The sequence below is a fragment of the Tachyglossus aculeatus genome, chromosome 1, assembly GCF_015852505.1.
Source record: "Tachyglossus aculeatus isolate mTacAcu1 chromosome 1, mTacAcu1.pri, whole genome shotgun sequence".
Taxonomy (NCBI): domain Eukaryota; kingdom Metazoa; phylum Chordata; class Mammalia; order Monotremata; family Tachyglossidae; genus Tachyglossus; species Tachyglossus aculeatus.
Genome location: NC_052066.1, coordinates 96875525 through 96892862, shown reverse-complemented (window position 1 = coordinate 96892862; position 17338 = coordinate 96875525). Strand labels below are relative to the sequence as shown.

At 47.7% G+C, this 17338-nt stretch overlaps 1 protein-coding gene and 1 non-coding gene across 2 annotated transcripts in view; both read left to right on the top strand.

The window, feature by feature from the left end:
* The window catches only part of ATR (ATR serine/threonine kinase), a 135703-nt gene that overhangs the window by 115854 nt on the left and 2511 nt on the right, over positions 1 to 17338 (top strand). The window contains exons 43-46 of the mRNA XM_038746446.1: positions 5555 to 5711; positions 5835 to 5988; positions 6754 to 6905; positions 8825 to 8930. Coding sequence (XP_038602374.1) covers positions 5555 to 5711; positions 5835 to 5988; positions 6754 to 6905; positions 8825 to 8930 — 569 coding nt within the window. The remainder of the gene's footprint in view (positions 1 to 5554; positions 5712 to 5834; positions 5989 to 6753; positions 6906 to 8824; positions 8931 to 17338) is intronic.
* On the top strand, positions 16037 to 16108 carry TRNAQ-CUG. Its single transcript has one exon. It is a non-coding gene; the product is annotated as a tRNA-Gln (tRNA).

Below are 17338 nucleotides of genomic sequence, written 5' to 3'. Positions count from 1 at the left end.
CAGTGACAATGTCCAACCTGATTAACTTGCATCTCCCCCAGCGCTTTGTACAGTGCCTGGCGCAAAGTAGGTGCTTAACAAATATCATTTTTGAAAAATCACTAGATACTCATCAGTAACAATTATTAACTGTACAGAGCACTGTACCAAGTGCATGGGAGAGTACAATATAACAGTATAGCGGAGTTGGTAGGCACATTCCTTGCCCATAATGAACGTATCATCTAGAGGGAGAGACGGTTGTATACATAAATAAATTATGGATATTTATTTCAGTCTGAGCAGCGTGGCTCAGTGGAAAGAGCAGGGCCTTGGGAGTCAGAGGCCATGGGTTTATATCCCGGCTCTGCCAATTGTCAGCTGTGTGACTTTGGGCAAGTCACTTAACTCTCTGTGCCTCAGTTACCTCACCTGTAAGATGGGGATGAAGACTGTGAGCCCCACGTGTCGGGAAAACCTGATCACCTTGTATCCTCCCCAGTGCTTAGAACACTGCTGTGCACATAGTAAGCGCTTAACAAATGCCATCATTATTATGTACATAAGTGCTGTGGGGCTGTGGCGAGAGAGGTGAATAAAGGGAGTAAACCAGGGTGACGCAGAAGGGACTGGGAAAAGAGGAAATGAGGGCTTAGTCAGGGAAGGCCTCTTGGAGGAGATGTGCTTTCAGTAAGGCTCTGAAGTGGGGGAGAGTAGTTGTTGGATAGGAAGAGGGAGGGTGTTCCAGGCCAGAGGCGAGGCGTAGACAAGAGGTCGGTGGCGAGGTAGATGAGATCGAGGTATGGTGGCATTAGTTGGCATTAGAGGAGCCAAGTGTGTGGGCTGGATTGTAGTAGGAGAGCAGTGAGATGAAGTGTACGGGGCAAAGTGATTAACTGCTTTAAAGCCAATGGTAAGGAGTGTCTGTTTGATGCGGAGGTGGATGGGCAACCAGTGGAAGTTGTTGAAGAGTGGAGAAACGGGGACTGAGTGTTTTTATAGAAAAATGATCCGGGCAGCAGAGTGAAGTATGGACTGAACTGGGGAGAAACAGGAGGCTGATAAGGTAATCAAGGCAGGATAGGAGAAGCGCTTGGATTAACGTGGTAGCAGTGAAGGTTGAACCGACGGGATTTAGTGATGGATTGAGTATGTGGGCTGAATGAGAGAGATGAGTCAAGGATAATGATGGGGTTATGGGCTAGTGAAACAGGAAGGGTGGTGGTGCTGTCTACAGTGATGTCTGTTTTAGACCTATTAGGTTTGAGGTAATGGCATCACATTCAAGTAGAGATGTCTTGAAAGCCTGTGGAAATGCAAGACTGCAGAGAGGGAGAAAGATAAGAGCTGGAGTTGTACATTTGGGTATCATCCGCACACTAGTGGTAGATGAAGCTTTAGCATTGCTTAGTGGATAGAGCAGGGGCCTGTGAGTCAGAGGGACCTGGGTTCTAATCCAGCCTTTGCCAGATGTCTGCTGCGTGACCTTGGGCGAGCCACTTCACTTCTCTGGGCCTCAGATACCTCATCTACAAAATGGGGATTCAGACCGTGAGCCCTGTGTGGGATAGGGACTATGTCCAACCTGATTAACTTGTTTCTACCCCAGTGCTTAGAACAGTGCTTGGCACATAGGAAGCGCTTAACAAGTACCAGGCCGTGTGAGTGAGTCCTCCAAGGGAATGGGTGTGGTTGGAGAATAGAAGGGGACCCAGAACATTGAGGGATTCCCACAGTTGATGGGGGTAGAGGCAGAGGAGGAGCCTGCGAAAGAGACTGAGACTGAGTGGCCGGAGAGATAGGAGGAGAACCAGGAGAGGACAGTGTCAGTGAAGCTGAGGTTGGGTAAGTTTCCAAGAGAAGGGGGTGGTTGTCACCCCCGCCCTCCTGAAATACATCCAGTTGTTGCCTGTCAACCTAACCTTCGTATCAAGCAAAAACTCCTCACTCTCGGCTTCAAAGCTCTCCATCACCTTGGCCCCTCCTACTTCACCTCCCTTCTCTCCTTCTACAGCCCAGCCAGCACACTCCGCACCTCTGCTGCTAACCTCCTCACTGGGCCTCGTTTTCTCCTGTCCTTCCGTCAACCCCTGGCCCACTTCGTACCTCTGGCCTAGAATGGCCTCCCTCCTCAAATCTGCCAAACAGTCACACTTACCCCTTTCAGAGCCCTCATGAAGGCTCACCTCCTCCAGGAGGCCTTCCCAGACTAAGCCCCCCTTTTCCTCAGCTTCCCCTCCGCATAGCCCCAATTTGCTCCCTTTGCTCTTCCGCCCTCTGCCCCACAGCACTTGTGTGTATATGTACATATCTATAATTCTATTTATTTATGTTAATGCCTGTTTACTTATTTTGATGTGTATGTACCTATAATTCTGTTTATTTGTATTGATGCTAATATGTTTTGTTTTGTTGTCTGTCTCCCCCTTCTAGACTGTGAGCCCGCTGTTGGGTAGGGACTGTCTCTATATGTTGCCAACTTGTACTTCCCAAGCACTTAGTACGGTGCTCTGCACACAGTAAGCGCTCAATAAATACGATTGAATGAATGAATGATATTGATGACTTTCCTTGTTTTGATGTCCATCTCCGCCCTTCTGGACTGTGAGCCCGTTGTGAGCAGGGATTGTCTCTCTTCGTTGCTGAATTGTACTTTCCAAGCGCTTAGTACAGTGTTCTGCACACAGTAAGCACTCATTAAATATCAATCAGTCAATCGTATTTATTGAGCGCTTACTGTGTGCAGAGCACTGTACTAAGCGCTTGGGAAGTACAAGTTGGCAACATATACAGTCCCTACCCAACAGTGGGCTCACAGTCTAAAAGACTGAATTGATTGAATGAGTGAATGAGTGAAATGAAAGAGTGTTGAAGGCAGCTGAGCGGTCAAGGAGGCTTAAGATGGAGTAGAAGACTTTGGATTTGATTAGAAAGAAATGATTTGTGACCTTTGAGAGGATGGTTACTGTGAAGTGAAGGGGACGGAAGCCCAGTTGCCAGGGGGTGCAAGGAGAGAATTAGAGGAGAACAACTTGAGACAGTGGTTGTTGACAACTCGGTCAAGGAGTTTGGAGAGAAACGGTTGGAGGGAGATGGGGTGATCACTGGAGGGGTTTTTTCAGGATGGGGGAGACACAAGCATTTTTGAAAGCAGTGGGGAAGAAGCCACTGGAGAGCAAACAGTTGAAAGTGGAGTTCAAGGAGGGAAGAAGAGAGGAGGCAAGTGCTTCAATAAGGTGTTAAAGTGGTGGGGTCAAATGCGCAGGTGAAAGTGGGGGACTCAGTAAGCTCATCCAAGCGCTTAGTACAGTGCTCTGCACACAGTAAGCTCTCAATAAATACGACTGAATGAATGAATCTAAGGTAATTGAACAGCAGAGCTTTTGAAAGAACCCATTGCCTTTTCAGCAGGGAACATACCTAGGAAAATATACAGAGCTATTTGTCACTACCCCAGTGTTCCACCTCAATCCTGGGGTGAGTGGGGAGGTCAGGGACAGGTCTCCCCGTGACGCTGTGGAGAGGGGCATTTCCAGCAGGCCTTATGGTTCTTGGGTCAGAGGGTCCCCAGGAGGGGAAATTGAGGCTACCTCCTCCCCCTATGATTCCCAGGCTCCACACCTCCCCCCGACTTAGGAGGAGCCACTCATGCTCTGATGTGAGCAGGACTGAAGGAAAGAAAAATGCTCTGTTTTTTGATATTTTTTTTTCCAGAGGCCTTTGTACCCCTTTTTACCTGGGTTGCATTTAGTAGTCAGCTGGAGTAACTCATTTTCATTTGCCAGCAATAGTTCACCGATTCCCCGATCAACTTAAGCTTGTTTTATAGAAAAATCAATCATAATAATAATAATTCTGGTATTTGTTATGGACTTACTAGGTGGCAGGCACTGTACTAAGCGCTGGGTGGAGACAAGCAAATGGGGTTGGACACAGTCCCTGTTGCACGTGGGACTCACAGTTCTCAATCCCCATTTGACAGGTGAGGGAACTGAGAGCCAGTGAAGTGACTTCCCCAAGGTCACCCAGCAATCAATCAATCAATCAATCGTATTTATTGAGCGCTTACTGTGTGCAGAGCACTGTACTAAGCGCTTGGGAAGTACAAGTTGGCAACATATAGAGACAGTCCTTACCCAACAGTGGGCTCACAGTCTAAAAGAGTGGGCTCACAGACAAGCGACGGAGTCAGGATTGGAACCCAGGCCCGGGCTCTATCCACTATGCCGTGCTACTTCCCAATCAAGAAAATCATTTTCCTGGTCACCTCTTTCTCTGAAATTGGGCCAATTAATCTCTGATTGTGCAAAAAGTTTAATTTTCTTAATTTAATCATTCCCTGGTCCATTTTTTATACCAATGTAGAATTTAAGTTTAGGATGTGTGTTCTTGGGAAGCAGCATGGCCTAATGGCAAGCGCACAGGCTTGGGAGTCAGGAGAACTTGGGTTTTAAACCCTACTCTACCACATGTCTACTCTGTGACCTCGGGCAAGTCATTTCACCTCTCTGTGCCTTAGTGACCTTATCTAGAGAAGCAGCGTGGCTCAGTAGGAAAGAGCCCGAGCTTTGGAGTCAGAGGTCATGGGTTCAAATCCCGGCTCTGCCAATTGTCAGCTGTGTGACTTTGGGCAAGTCACTTCACTTCTCTGGGCCTCAGTGACCTCATCTGTAAAATGGGGATTAAGACTGTGAGCCCCCCGTGGGACAACATGATCACCTTGTAACCTCCCCAGCGCTTAGAACAGTGCTTTGCACATAGTAAGCGCTTAATAAATGCCATCATTATTATTATTATCTGTAAAATAGGTCACATAATCCTACTCCCTCCTACTTAAACTGTTTGCCCCATGTGGGGCAAGGGACTCTATCCAATCTATTTAATTTATATCTACCCCAGCACTAAACAAGTGTCATAATAATGATTATTATTGGGGGCTTAATTTCACAAATCGCATGTGCTCATTATCAGATGTCTTTTTGTAAGGGACGGGACAGGTATTAATGCCAATGGACCATGAAACGGCATGGCCCTGTGGATAGAGCATGGGCCTGTGAATCAGGGCCCGGGTTCTAATCTAGCCTCCGCCAGCCACTGATCTGCTGTGTGACCCTGGGCAAGTCGCTTAACTTCTCTGGGCTTCAATTACTTCAGCTGTAAATGGGGCTTAAAGCTGTGAGCCCCATGTGGGACGTGGAATGCGTCCAATCTGATTACCTTGATTCTACCCCATTGCTTAGGACAGTACCTGGCACATAGTAAGCATTTAACAAATACCATTTTTTTAAAAAAAATGGGTGTTTTGCTTTAGGAAAAGGAAAGTCTTGCCCTTTTGTCCACAGACCCGGTTGTTTGAAACCACTGTTTCCCAGTGATACCGTCCACCACCTACTTGCCTTTCCCATCCTGTAAGCCCCGACTCACATCATCATCATCATCAATCGTATTTATTGAGCGCTTACTGTGTGCAGAGCACTGTACTAAGCGCTTGGGAAGTACAAGTTGGCAACATATAGAGACGGTCCCTACCCAACAGTGGGCTCACAGTCTAAAAAGAAATCTCCTCTCCCGGCAGGAGGCTACATGACCGGGAAGGAGCTCCGCCAGTGCATGCTTCCCAAGACGGCCACGTTAGCGGAAAAACTGAAGATGTTCCGGGAAAATCTCCTGCCTCGGCACCCTCCGGTCTTCTACGAGTGGTTTCTGAGAACGTTTCCCGATCCCACGTCCTGGTCAGTCGCCCGGGAGAACTCGTCCCCGGGGCCTCGGTTTTCTCCCGTGAAGCCGGGGATTTCCTTTTAAGTCTCCAGTGGCATGGAAGGATGCAAACTGATCGGGGTGCGTTTCTCCTGTAGGTACAGCAGCCGGTCAGCGTACTGCCGTTCTACCGCGGTCATGTCCATGGTGGGCTACATCCTGGGCCTTGGAGACCGACACGGGGAAAACATTCTGTTTGATTCCTTGACTGGCGAGTGCGTGCACGTGGATTTCAACTGCCTGTTCAATAAGGTAAGTGCTGGAATGCGCTCCGGGGTCGGGAAACTTCTTGTGGGTGGAGGGGAGGGTGGCTCTGATGGGTCAGTTGGGCGGAAGGGGGAAGGCTTGTATCGTCATTGTTATTACGGTTCACCTGGGCACGCTGAGTAGTAAGTCTTGGTTTTGCATTTTAGATGTCAAAAATGCACCCTGTGCTCTCTTGGGTCAGAAAGACTTTGACTTTATTAGGCCTGCCGGGAAATAGGTTCTTAAGTTCAAGTGTCAAGGATTGACAAGATGGCATCTGGTCACCCCTACTTCCTCCCTCTGTCCCTTCTCCCCCCACCCCCGGCACTTGTGTATATTTTGTACATATTTATTTCTCCCCCCCTTCTAGACTGTGAGCCCGTTGTTGGGTAGGGATTGTCCCTATCTGTTGCTGAATTGTACTTTCCAAGCGCTTAGTACAGTGCTCTGCACACAGTAAGCGCTGAATAAATACGATCGAATGAATGAATGAATCTATAATTCTGTTTATCTGTTTTGATGGTATTGATGTCTGTCTCTCCCTTCTAGACTGTGAGCCCGTTGTTGGGTAAGGGTTGTCTCTATCTGTTGCCGAACTGTACTTTCCAAGCGCTTAGTCCAGTGCTCTGCACACAGTGAGTGCTCAATAAATACCATTGAATGAATGAATGAATGATTTGTAAATGGAAAAAAACCCCTAATAATTCTTTGAAGTAGCTTCCAAACACCCAGTGCGGTTAACTAAGTTTTGTTTTTTTTTTTTCCTCGAAGGGGGAAACCTTTGAGGTCCCAGAAGTTGTGCCATTCCGCTTAACCCAAAACATGGTTAATGGGATGGGCCCAATGGGAACGGAAGGGTTGTTTCGGAGAGCTTGCGAGGTCACCATGAGACTTATGCGGGACCAGAGAGAGCCCTTAATGAGGTAATAAGCCAGGGCCATTCGACCGGAGCGGACATCTTAAAGCAAAAACCACGGGAAATTATTTATTTCCTCCATTAGTGGAGTCGTCACAGAGCGTGGCTTTCTTCTGTTTCAGTGTCTTACCTTTTATTATCATTTTATTCATTATCATTCCTATTATTTTTCATTATTCTATCTTGGGTAACGTGGTCTCATATGCACTCCAAAGAAGCAGCGTGGCTTAGTAGAAAGAGCCCGGGCTTTGGAGTCAGAGGTCGTGGGTTCTAATCCCGGCTCCCCCACTTATAAACTGTGTGACTTTGGGTAAATCACTTAACTTCTCTGGGCCTCAGTTATCTCATCTGTAAAATGAGGATGAAGGCGGTGGGCCCCACATGGGACAATCTGATTACCTTGTATCTACCCCAGTGCTTCAAACAGTGCTTTGCACCTAGTAAGTGCTTAACAAATACCATCATTATTATTATTATGTAATAACCAGTCAATCAGTCGTATTTATTGAGTGCCTACTGCCTGCAGAACGTTGTACTGAGCATTTGGGAGGGTACAGTGGAGGTAAAAGGAGCAATCCCTGGCCCCAAGGAGTTGTTACAAGTTGAGGTTTTTTTCTGGATTCACTTCAATGAGTCAATTGTATTTATTGAGCACTTACTGTGTGCAGAGCACTGTACTAAGTGCTTGGGAGAGTACATTAAGAGAGTCGATAGGCACGTTTCCTGTTCACAATATTTCACTGAAGCAGAATTTAGAGAAGCAGCATGGCTTGGTGGAAAGAGCACGGGCTTGGGAGTCAGAGGTCATGGGTTCAAATCCTGTCTCCGCCAGTCGTCAGCTATGTGACTTTGGGCAAGTCACTTCTCTGTGCCTCAGTTACCTCATCTGTAAAATGGGGATTAAGACTGTGAGCCCCCCATGGGACAACCTGATCACCTTGTATCCTCCCCAGCGCTTAGAACAGTGCTTTGCACATAGTAAGCACTTTTGTTAAGCGCCATTATTATTATTATTATTGAAGATAGTGTTTCAATTAAGGTAAAGGTGATAGGTTTCCTGGTGGGAACCGTCCAGACTTTTCCAATGCCCTAAGTGTTGTTTCAGGGTTTCCACCCCACTCCTTCTACCCAGGGATGGCAGGTAGGGAGGGAAGGAGACCCTCCCTATGCATTTACCATGCCAAAATCTACATTTTTAGGCATAAATAATACTAATGATAATGGGTATTTGATAAGTGCTTCGTATGTGCCAAGCACTGTTCCAAGTGCTGGGAAAGATACAGAATATTCCGGTTGGACACAGCCCCTGTCCCTTCTCAGGCTCGCAGTGTAAGTAGAAGGCAGAACAGATGAGGTTTCCATTTTTCAGATGAGGAAACCAAGGCACAAAGAAGTGAAGTGACTTGCAAGTGACAGAGCCGGAATTAGAACCCAGGTTCTCTGATTCCCAAGTCAGTGCTCTTGCCATTAGGCCAAGCTTAGAATTCCTCAATTTTACACACTTTCTGATGTCAGTTGCATTGGTATTTGTTGGGAGCATTGGCTTCAAGACAGGAGGCTCTCCAACTACTTTTCTACCTCAGTATCCTCTCCTAGTTGAGGGCTGTTTAACATCAGTGTTTAAAAATCAAATAAAAGTCAGTTTAAAAAAAGACTCCTTGAGAGGTTCCCTCTCATTTTTGATTGACGTGCACTATTGGATTGCTGGAAACTAATAATAAAAGTTAACACATCTTTCAAGGAAACACTTATGGCACTCAATAAATGCTCTGCACACAGTAAGCGCTCAATAAATAAGATTGAATGAATGAAATATTAAACAATAATAAACTGGGCAATGATCAGCTAAGAGTCATAGCATTTGAGAAAGTCAGTGGCTGAACAGTAACCCACCCTTCACCGTAAGAATGTTTGTTTGCATTTCAGTGTCTTAAAGACTTTTCTTCATGATCCTCTCGTGGAATGGAGTAAACCAGTGAAAGGAAGTTCCAAAGCACAAGTGAATGAAACAGGGGAAGTTATCAACGAAAAGGTTAGTAAGAGCCAAGGTTATTTCATGCGGCCGCAAAAGATCAAAGTAAAGCAGATGCAGGCTCTGGCTGGGTACCATCTCCCCTCACCCCGACCTGTTTTAGAAGGAGCTGGAAGCAGTTCAGATATCTCTTCAAAATGACCTCTGAAACATCTATTAACAGAAATGCTTTCTGTAGGTACTAGAAATGGGAGGCCTCGGTGTCTCACCCCTGATTCTCTTTTCCCACCCAGTTCCTGAGAGAGAATAAACACTGATTCATTCATCCATTCAATCGTATTTATTGAATGCTTACTGTGTGCAGAGCACTGTACTAAGCGCTTGGGAAGTACAAGTTGGCAACTTAGAGACCGTCCCTACCCAACAATGGGCTCAGAGTCTAGAAGGGGGAGACAGACAGCAAAACAAAACAAATGGACAGGTGTCAAGATGTCAGAACAAATAGAATTAAAGCTAAATGCACCTCATTAACAAAATAAATAGAATAGTAAATATGTACAAATAAAATAGAGTAATAAATCTGTACAAACATATATATAGGGGCTGTGGGGAGGGGAAGGAGGTAGGACGGGGGGATGGGGAGGAGGAGAAAAAGGGGGCTCAGTCTGGGAAGGCCTCTTGGAGGAGGTGAGCTCTGAAGGGAGGAAGAGAGCTAGCTTGGTGGATGTGCGGAGGGAGGGCATTCCAGGCCCAGGGGAGGACGTGGGCCGGGGGTCGATGGCGGGACAGGCGAGAACAAGGTACGGTGAGGAGATTAGCAGCAGAGGAGCGGAAGGTGTGGGCTGGGCTGGAGAAGGAGAGAAGGGAGGTGAGGTAGGAGGGGGCGAGGTGATGGACAGCCTTGAAGCCGAGAGTGAGGAGTTTTTGCTTGATGCGTAGGTTGATAGGCAGCCACTGGAGATTTTTGAGGAGGGGAGTAACATGCCCAGAGTGTTTCTGCACAAAAATGATCTGGGCAGCAGTGTGAAGTATAGACTGAAGTGGGGAGAAACAGGAGGATGGGAGATCAGAGAGGAGGCTGATGCAGTAATCCAGTTGGGATAAGATGAGAGACTGAACCTGCAAGGTAGTAGTTTGGATGGAGAGGAAAGGGCGGATCTTGGCAATGTTGCGGAGGTGAGACCAGCAGGTTTTGGTGATGGATTGGATGTGAGGGGTGAACGAGAGAGCAGAGTCAAGGATGACACCAAGGTTGCAGCTTGTGAGACGGGAAGGATGGTAGTGCCGTCTACAGTGACGGGAAAGTCAGGGAGAGGGCAGGGTTTGGGAGGGAAGATAAGGAGTTCAGTCTTCGACATATTGAGTTTTAGATGGCGGGCAGACATCCAGATGGAGATATCCTGAAGGCAAGAGGAGACACAAGCCTGAAGGGAGGGAGAGAGAGCAGGGGCAGAGATGTAGAATTGGGTGTCATCAGTGTAGAGATGATAGTTGAAGCCGTGGGAGTGAGTGAGTTCACCAAGGGAGTGAGTGTAGATAGAGAACAGAAGGGGACCAAGAACTGACCCTTGAGGAACCTCTACAGTAAGGGGATGGGAGGGGGAGGAGGAGCCAGCAAAGGAGACTGAGAATGAACGGCCAGAGAGAAACCAGGAGAGGACAGAGTCTGTGAAGCCAAGGTTGGGTAGCGTGTTGAGGAGAAGGGGTGGTCCACAGTGTCAAAGGCAGCCGAGAGTTCAAGGATGATTAGGTTAGAGTATGAGCCATTGGATTTGGCAAGAAGGAGGTCATTGTTGACCTTTGAGAGGGCAGTTTCGGTGGAGTGTAGGGGACGGAAGCCAGATTGGAGGGGGTCGAGGAGAGAGTTGGCGTTGAGGAATTCTAGGCAGCGGCTGTAGACGACTCGTTCTAGCAATTTGGAAAGGAATGGTAGGAGGGAGATAGGGTGATAACTAGAAGGGGAGGTGGGGTCAAGAGAGGGCTTTTTGAGGATGGGGGAGACGTGGGCATGTCTGAAGGCAGAAGGGAAGGAACCAGTGGAGAGTGAGCGGTTGAAGATGGAAGTTAAGGAGGGGAGGGGGGGAAGGGGCGAGAGATTTCATAAGATGAGAGGGAATGGGGTCTGAAGCACAGGTGGATGGAGTAGCACTTGAGGGAGGAGATCTCAATCAATCAATCAGTCAATCAATTGTATTTATTGAGCACTTACTGTGTGCAGAGCACTGTACTTAGCGCTTGGGAAGTACAAGTTGGCAACATATAGAGACAGTCCCTACCCAACAGTGGGCTCACAGTCTAAAAGATCTCATCTGAAGACACTGCTGGGAAGGATGGGAGAGTAGCGGAGAGGATTGAGAGCAGGGCGGTTGGAGATGGAGATGACTGAGGAAGTGGGGAAGGGAAGTGCCTGAGTGCAGGAACTTGTTTTAAATTATTTTTATGGTATTTGTTAAGCACTTCCTCTGTGCCAGGCGCTGTACTACACACCAGGGTAGATAGAAGATTGTTGGTTTGGACACAATCCATGTTCAACAAAAGGATTACAGTCTTACAGATTACATTTTTACAGATAAGGGAACTGAGGCATGGAGAGGTGAAGTGACTTGCCCAAGGTCACACAGCAGACAAGTGGCAGAGCCTAGAGCCCAGGTCCTCTGGATCCCAGGCCCGTGCTCCTGCCATTTGGCCATGCTGCTTCTCAAACGCAGCCATGCACGGTGGGTCCTGAGATGAAGGGACTCGGCAGTCTCGAGCTGCTTTCTCCTGGCCGGCTCGATTCCTGTTAGGCGAGGGGGCAGAATTGCACTCTTCACTTAAGTTGCTTCCAAAACCAAAAAAAGGGAGCCCCAAAGCCCCGGGACTCCTTCCTGGTGGTGAAAGAGGGAAGATCCCAGCATTCCCCTTGGTTCCCTGCTTAGCGGGTGACTAGTTTTATCAAAGCCTCGTGTCCCCCGGACGTCCTCTCTGCCGCTTGCCGGCCTGAAGCTGAAGGCTGGCGGGGTTGTTGCGGCCCCGGGACAGGCTGCAGGCACAAGGGAAGCAGCGTGGCGTGGCATAGTGGCTAGAGCCCGGGCCTGGGAGTTGGAAGGTCATGGGTTCTAATCCTGCCTCCTCCACTTGTCAGCTGTGTGACCTTGCGCAAGTCACCTCACTTCTCTGGGCCTCCGTTCCCTCCTCTGCAAAATGGGGAGTAAGACCGTGGGACAGGGACTGTGCCCAACCTGATTAGCTTGTATCTACCCCAGCGCTTAGAACAGTGCTTGACACGGAGTAAGTGCTTAATAAATACCATTAAAAAAAAGTTTTTTAGAGAAGAGCCCGGGCTTTGGAGTCAGAGGTAATGGGTTCAAATCCCAGCTCTGCCAACTGTCAGCTGTGTGACTTCGGCAAGTCGCTTAACCTCTCTGTGCCTCAGTTACCTCATCTGTAAAATGGGGATTAAGACTGTGAGCCCCCCGTGGGACACCCTGATCACCTTGGAACCTCCCCAGCGTTTAGAACAGTGCTTTGCACATAGTAAGTGCTTAATAAATGCCTTGTAGACTGAGAGCCCGCTGTTGGGTAGGGACCGTCTCTATATGTTGCCAACTTGTACTTCCCAAGCGCTTAGTACAGTGCTCTGCACACAGTAAGCAAGCGCTCAATAAATACGATTGAATGAATCAATGAATGAAGGGGGTGGTAACGGGGGGTGGTCCCTTCACCCCTACCTGTGCCCCACAAGCACCGTTGTCATCGATCAGCCCTTCCAGAAGGGTGACACAAATGAGATGGAATTTTCCCTTATTTTTGATTTTATAAAAATTATGGCATTTGTTAAGCGTTTACTATGTGCCAAACACTGTTCTAAGTGCTGAGCACTGAGTGTATATATATATATATATATATATATATAATGTGTATATATATACGTGTATATATGTGTGTGTGTGTATATATGCGTATCTGTGTGTGTGTATATATATATGTGTGTGTGTGTATATATATATCATCATCAATCGTATTTATTGAGCGCTTACTATGTGCAGAGCACTGTACTAAGCGCTTGGGAAGTACAAATTGGCAACATATAGAGACAGTCCCTACCCAACAGTGGGCTCACAGTCTAAAAGGGGGGAGACAGAGAACAAAACCAAACATACTAACAAAATAAAATAAATAGAATAGATATGTACAAGTTAAATAAATAAATAAATAAATAAATAAATAGAGTAATAAATATGTACAAACATATATACATATATACAGGTGCCGTATATATATATATATATGTATACGTACACACACACACACACACACACACATATAAATATAAATATATTATTTATATTTATATATATATATATAAAACGCAGTGCCACCCAACTGCTGCTTGTTGTGTGCTACTTTGGAGATAAGAACTGAGGGGCAGGAGTGGTACTCTCTTCTGTTCTTAGTGTTGCGTGGAGAAACCGAGGAGGATAAGCAGAGAAGCAGCATGGCCTAGTGGCTAGAGCTCGGGCCCGGGAGTCAGAAGGACCCAGGTTCAAGTCTCGGCTCCACCACTTGTCTGCCGTGTGACCTGGGGCAAGTCACTTCACTGCCCTGTGCCTCAGGTACCTCACCTGTAAACTGGGGATTAAGACCGTGAGCCCTGTGTGGGATGCGAACTGCGTCCGCCCCGATTAGCTTTTATCTTACCCCAGCACTTAGTGCAGTACCTGGCACGGAGTAAGCGCTTAACAAATACTATTTAAAAGAAAGGGAGGAGGGAGGGAGGGGGGAAGGGGAGAAGGGAGAGGGAGATGGAGAGAGATGCAGAGACAGGGATGTAGAAACCCAGTCACGGGGCTCTGCTTACCTGTCGACGCCCGGCCCACGTCCTCCCCCTGGCCTGGAATGCCCTCCCTCCGCACATCCGCCAAGCTAGCTCTCTTCCTCCCTTCAAAGCCCTACTGAGAGCTCACCTCCTCCAGGAGGCCTTCCCAGACTGAGCCCCCTCCTTCCTCTCCCCCTTCCCCCCACCTACCTCCTTCCCCTCCCCACAGCACCTGTATATATGTTTGTACAGATGTATTACTTGATTTATGTTACTTGTACATATTTACTGTTCTATTTATTTTATTAATATGTTTTGCTATTAATAAATAGCAAATAGCAAATAAATCTGTCTCCCCCTTCTAGACTGTGAGCCCGCTGTTGGGTAGGGACCGTCTCTATATGTTGCCAGCTTGTACTTCCCAAGCGCTTAGTCCAGTGCTCTGCACACAGTAAGCGCTCAATAAATACGATTGAATGAATGAATGAATGAATGAATGCTTACTGGACTTAAATGGCAAGGTGATGCCATCTAGCGGTTGATTCTAGAGAAGCAGCGTGGCTCAGTGGAAAGAGCCCGGGCTTGGGAGTCAGAGGTCATGGGTTCGAATCCCGGCCCCGCCACATGCCTGCCGTGTCACCTTGGGCAAGTCACTTAACTTCTCTGAGCTTCAGTTACCTCGTCTGTAAAATGGGGATGAAGACTGTGAGCCCCATGTGGGACAACCTGATCACCTTGTAACCCCCCCCCCCCCAGCACTTAGAACAGCGCTTTGCACATAGTAAGAGCTTAACAAATGCCATCATCATTATTATTATTGATTCACATTGCTGCACTATTGCAGTAATCAGTCTCACTCAGTAGAGTGTACTGGGAATCAATCAATTGTATTTATTGAGCGCTTACTGTGTGCAGAGCACTGTACTAAGCGCTTGGGAAGTACAAGTTGGCAACATATAGAGACAGTCCCTACCCAACAGCGGGCTCATGGTGGTGTGTACCTAAAATCCCAGTTATTCTGGAGGGCAGAAGCATCCTATGCTTCAGTCCATTATGCCAATACTTCCCAAGTGCTTACAGTGCTCTGCACACAGTAAGCGCTCAATAAATACGATTGAATGAATGAATGAATCAGGAGTCCATTCTGAGTTTGGGATCTTAAATGGAGAGTTCCCCCAGGAACCTAGAAGCTCCTAAGGGAGTGACAAAGTGACCTTAGTTATAGCCATCAAGTATTGCGCCAGGCTTCCCAGTTAGTACCATGGAACGTCACCCGGCCAAGAGAGCACAATACGGTCTTTGTTAAAACTAGACTGTGAGCCCGTTGTTTGGTAGGGATCGTCTCTATCTGTTGCTGAATTGTGCTTTCCAAGCGCTTAGTACAGTGCTCCGCACACAGTAAGCACTCAGTAAATACGATTGAATGAACGAAGGAATGAATGAAAACGAAATTCGGTGCCTCAGAGAAAGCTCGGAAGGTGTCTTTCGAGCAACTCTGACTCCTCCATCAATTGATCCATCAATCAGTGGTATTGATTGGGTGCTTAACGTATGCAGAGCACTCTACTGAGCTCTTGAGAGAGTACCACAGAGTTGGTAGACATGTCCATATCCATAATTTATGCATTTCTATTAATGTCCATCTCCCCCTCTAGACTGGAAGCTCGTTGTGGGCAGGAAACGTAAGTGCTGTGGGGTTGAAGGAGGGATGAATAAAGGTGCAAGTTCTAGTGCGAGGGCGATGCAGAAGTATTCATCCAAGTCATGAGAGGTTGAAAAGTAGGCGTGATTCCCCAGTTTCCAGAAGGTCTTGGGGATCTCCAAGATCTTGAGAAGCAGCGTGGCTCAGTGGAAAGAGCCTGGGCTTTGGAGTCAGAGGTCACCGGTTCAAATCCCGGCTCCGCCAGTTGTCAGCTGGGTGACTTTGGGCAAGTCACTTCTCTGGGCCTTAGTGACTTCATCTGTAAAATGGGGATTAAGACTGTGAGCCCCCCAGTGGGCCAACCTGATCACCTTGTAACTCCCCAGCGCTTAGAACAGTGCTCTGCACACAGTAAGCGCTTAATAAATGCCATTAGTACCTTTTAGACTGTGAGCCCACTGTTGGGTAGGGACTGTCTCTATATGTTGCCAACTTGTACTTCCCAAGCGCTTAGTACAGCGCTCTGCACACAGTAAGCGCTCAATAAATACGATTGATTGATTGATTGATTGATCCCCATACCATTAGGATTGTAGCCCAGAAGGAGCACATCATCTCTGTGAAGACGACCATCAAGCCAGAAAGGCCAGAATCAGTACTGATGCCAGGGAAGCACTGCTTCAAATAGAGCCACGGGCCAACTTCCTCCATTAAAAGAATTCTAGTGGCCCCGTGGTGTAATGGTTAGCACTCTGGACTCTGAACCCAGCGATCCGAGTTCAAATCTCGGTGGGACCTTCACTTTCAGCGCTTAGAACAGTGCTCTGCACATAGTAAGCGCTTAACAAATACCATTATTATTAATTCTACCACTTGACTGTACAGAGCGGCCTGCTTCAAGAGGGGAGTCTTTCCAGCTTGGCAGATTTCCAGCGATTCATGCCCCCAAGCTTTCTCTTGCTTCTCCCAACCCACGCGGACACACACACACACACCATCCTTGGGAGAACTTTTCCAGGTAGAAAATCGTCCATGGCAGTCTGGCTCGCCAAATCAATCAATCAATCAATCGTATTTATTGAGCGCTTACTATGTGCAGAGCACTGTACTAAGCGCTTGGGAAGCACAAATTGGCATCACATAGAGACAGTCCCTACCCAACAGTGGGCTCACAGTCTAAAAGGGGGAGACAGAGAACAGAACCAAACATACCAACAAAATAAAATAAGTAGGATAGAAATGTACAAGTAAAATAAATAAATAAATAGATAAACAGAGTAATAAATATGTACAACCATATATACATATATACAGGTGCTGTGGGGAAGGGAAGGAGGTAAGACGGGAGGATGGAGAGGGGGACGAGGGGGAGAGGAAAGAAGGGGCTCAGTCTGGGAAGGCCTCCTGGAGGAGGTGAGCTCTCAGCAGGGCCTTGAAGGGAGGAAGAGAGCTAGCTTGGCGGATGGGCAGAGGGAGGGCATTCCAGGCCCGGGGGATGACGTGGGCCGGGGGTCGATGGCGGGACAGGCGAGAGCGAGGTACAGTGAGGAGATTAGTGGTGGAGGAGCGGAGGGTGCGGGCTGGGCAGTAGAAGGAGAGAAGGGAGGTGAGGTAGGAGGGGGCGAGGTGATGGACAGCCTTGAAGCCCAGGGTGAGGAGTTTCTGCTTGATGCGCAGATTGATCGGTAGCCATTGGAGGTTTTTGAGGAGGGGAGTAATATGTCCAGAGTGTTTCTGGACAAAGATAATCCGGGCAGCAGCATGAAGTATGGGCAGCATGAAGTATGGCATGAAGCCAAAGGACTTGGGGTCATCCCATTCCACATCACAGCAGCTCAATGGGCACACAGTCCTAGTATAATAGGACTATCAATTTTTGTTTCGTGCTGGGTGAATTAGTTTCCTCCCCGAGAGCAGAAACTGAGGGCAGAGAACAGAATCAGCAAAGGGCAGAACTTCAGGACTTCTGGAAAGCGATACCCCCTTGACTGGGCAGAGGCAGGGCTGAAGATGTTGCTATTGAGCGCC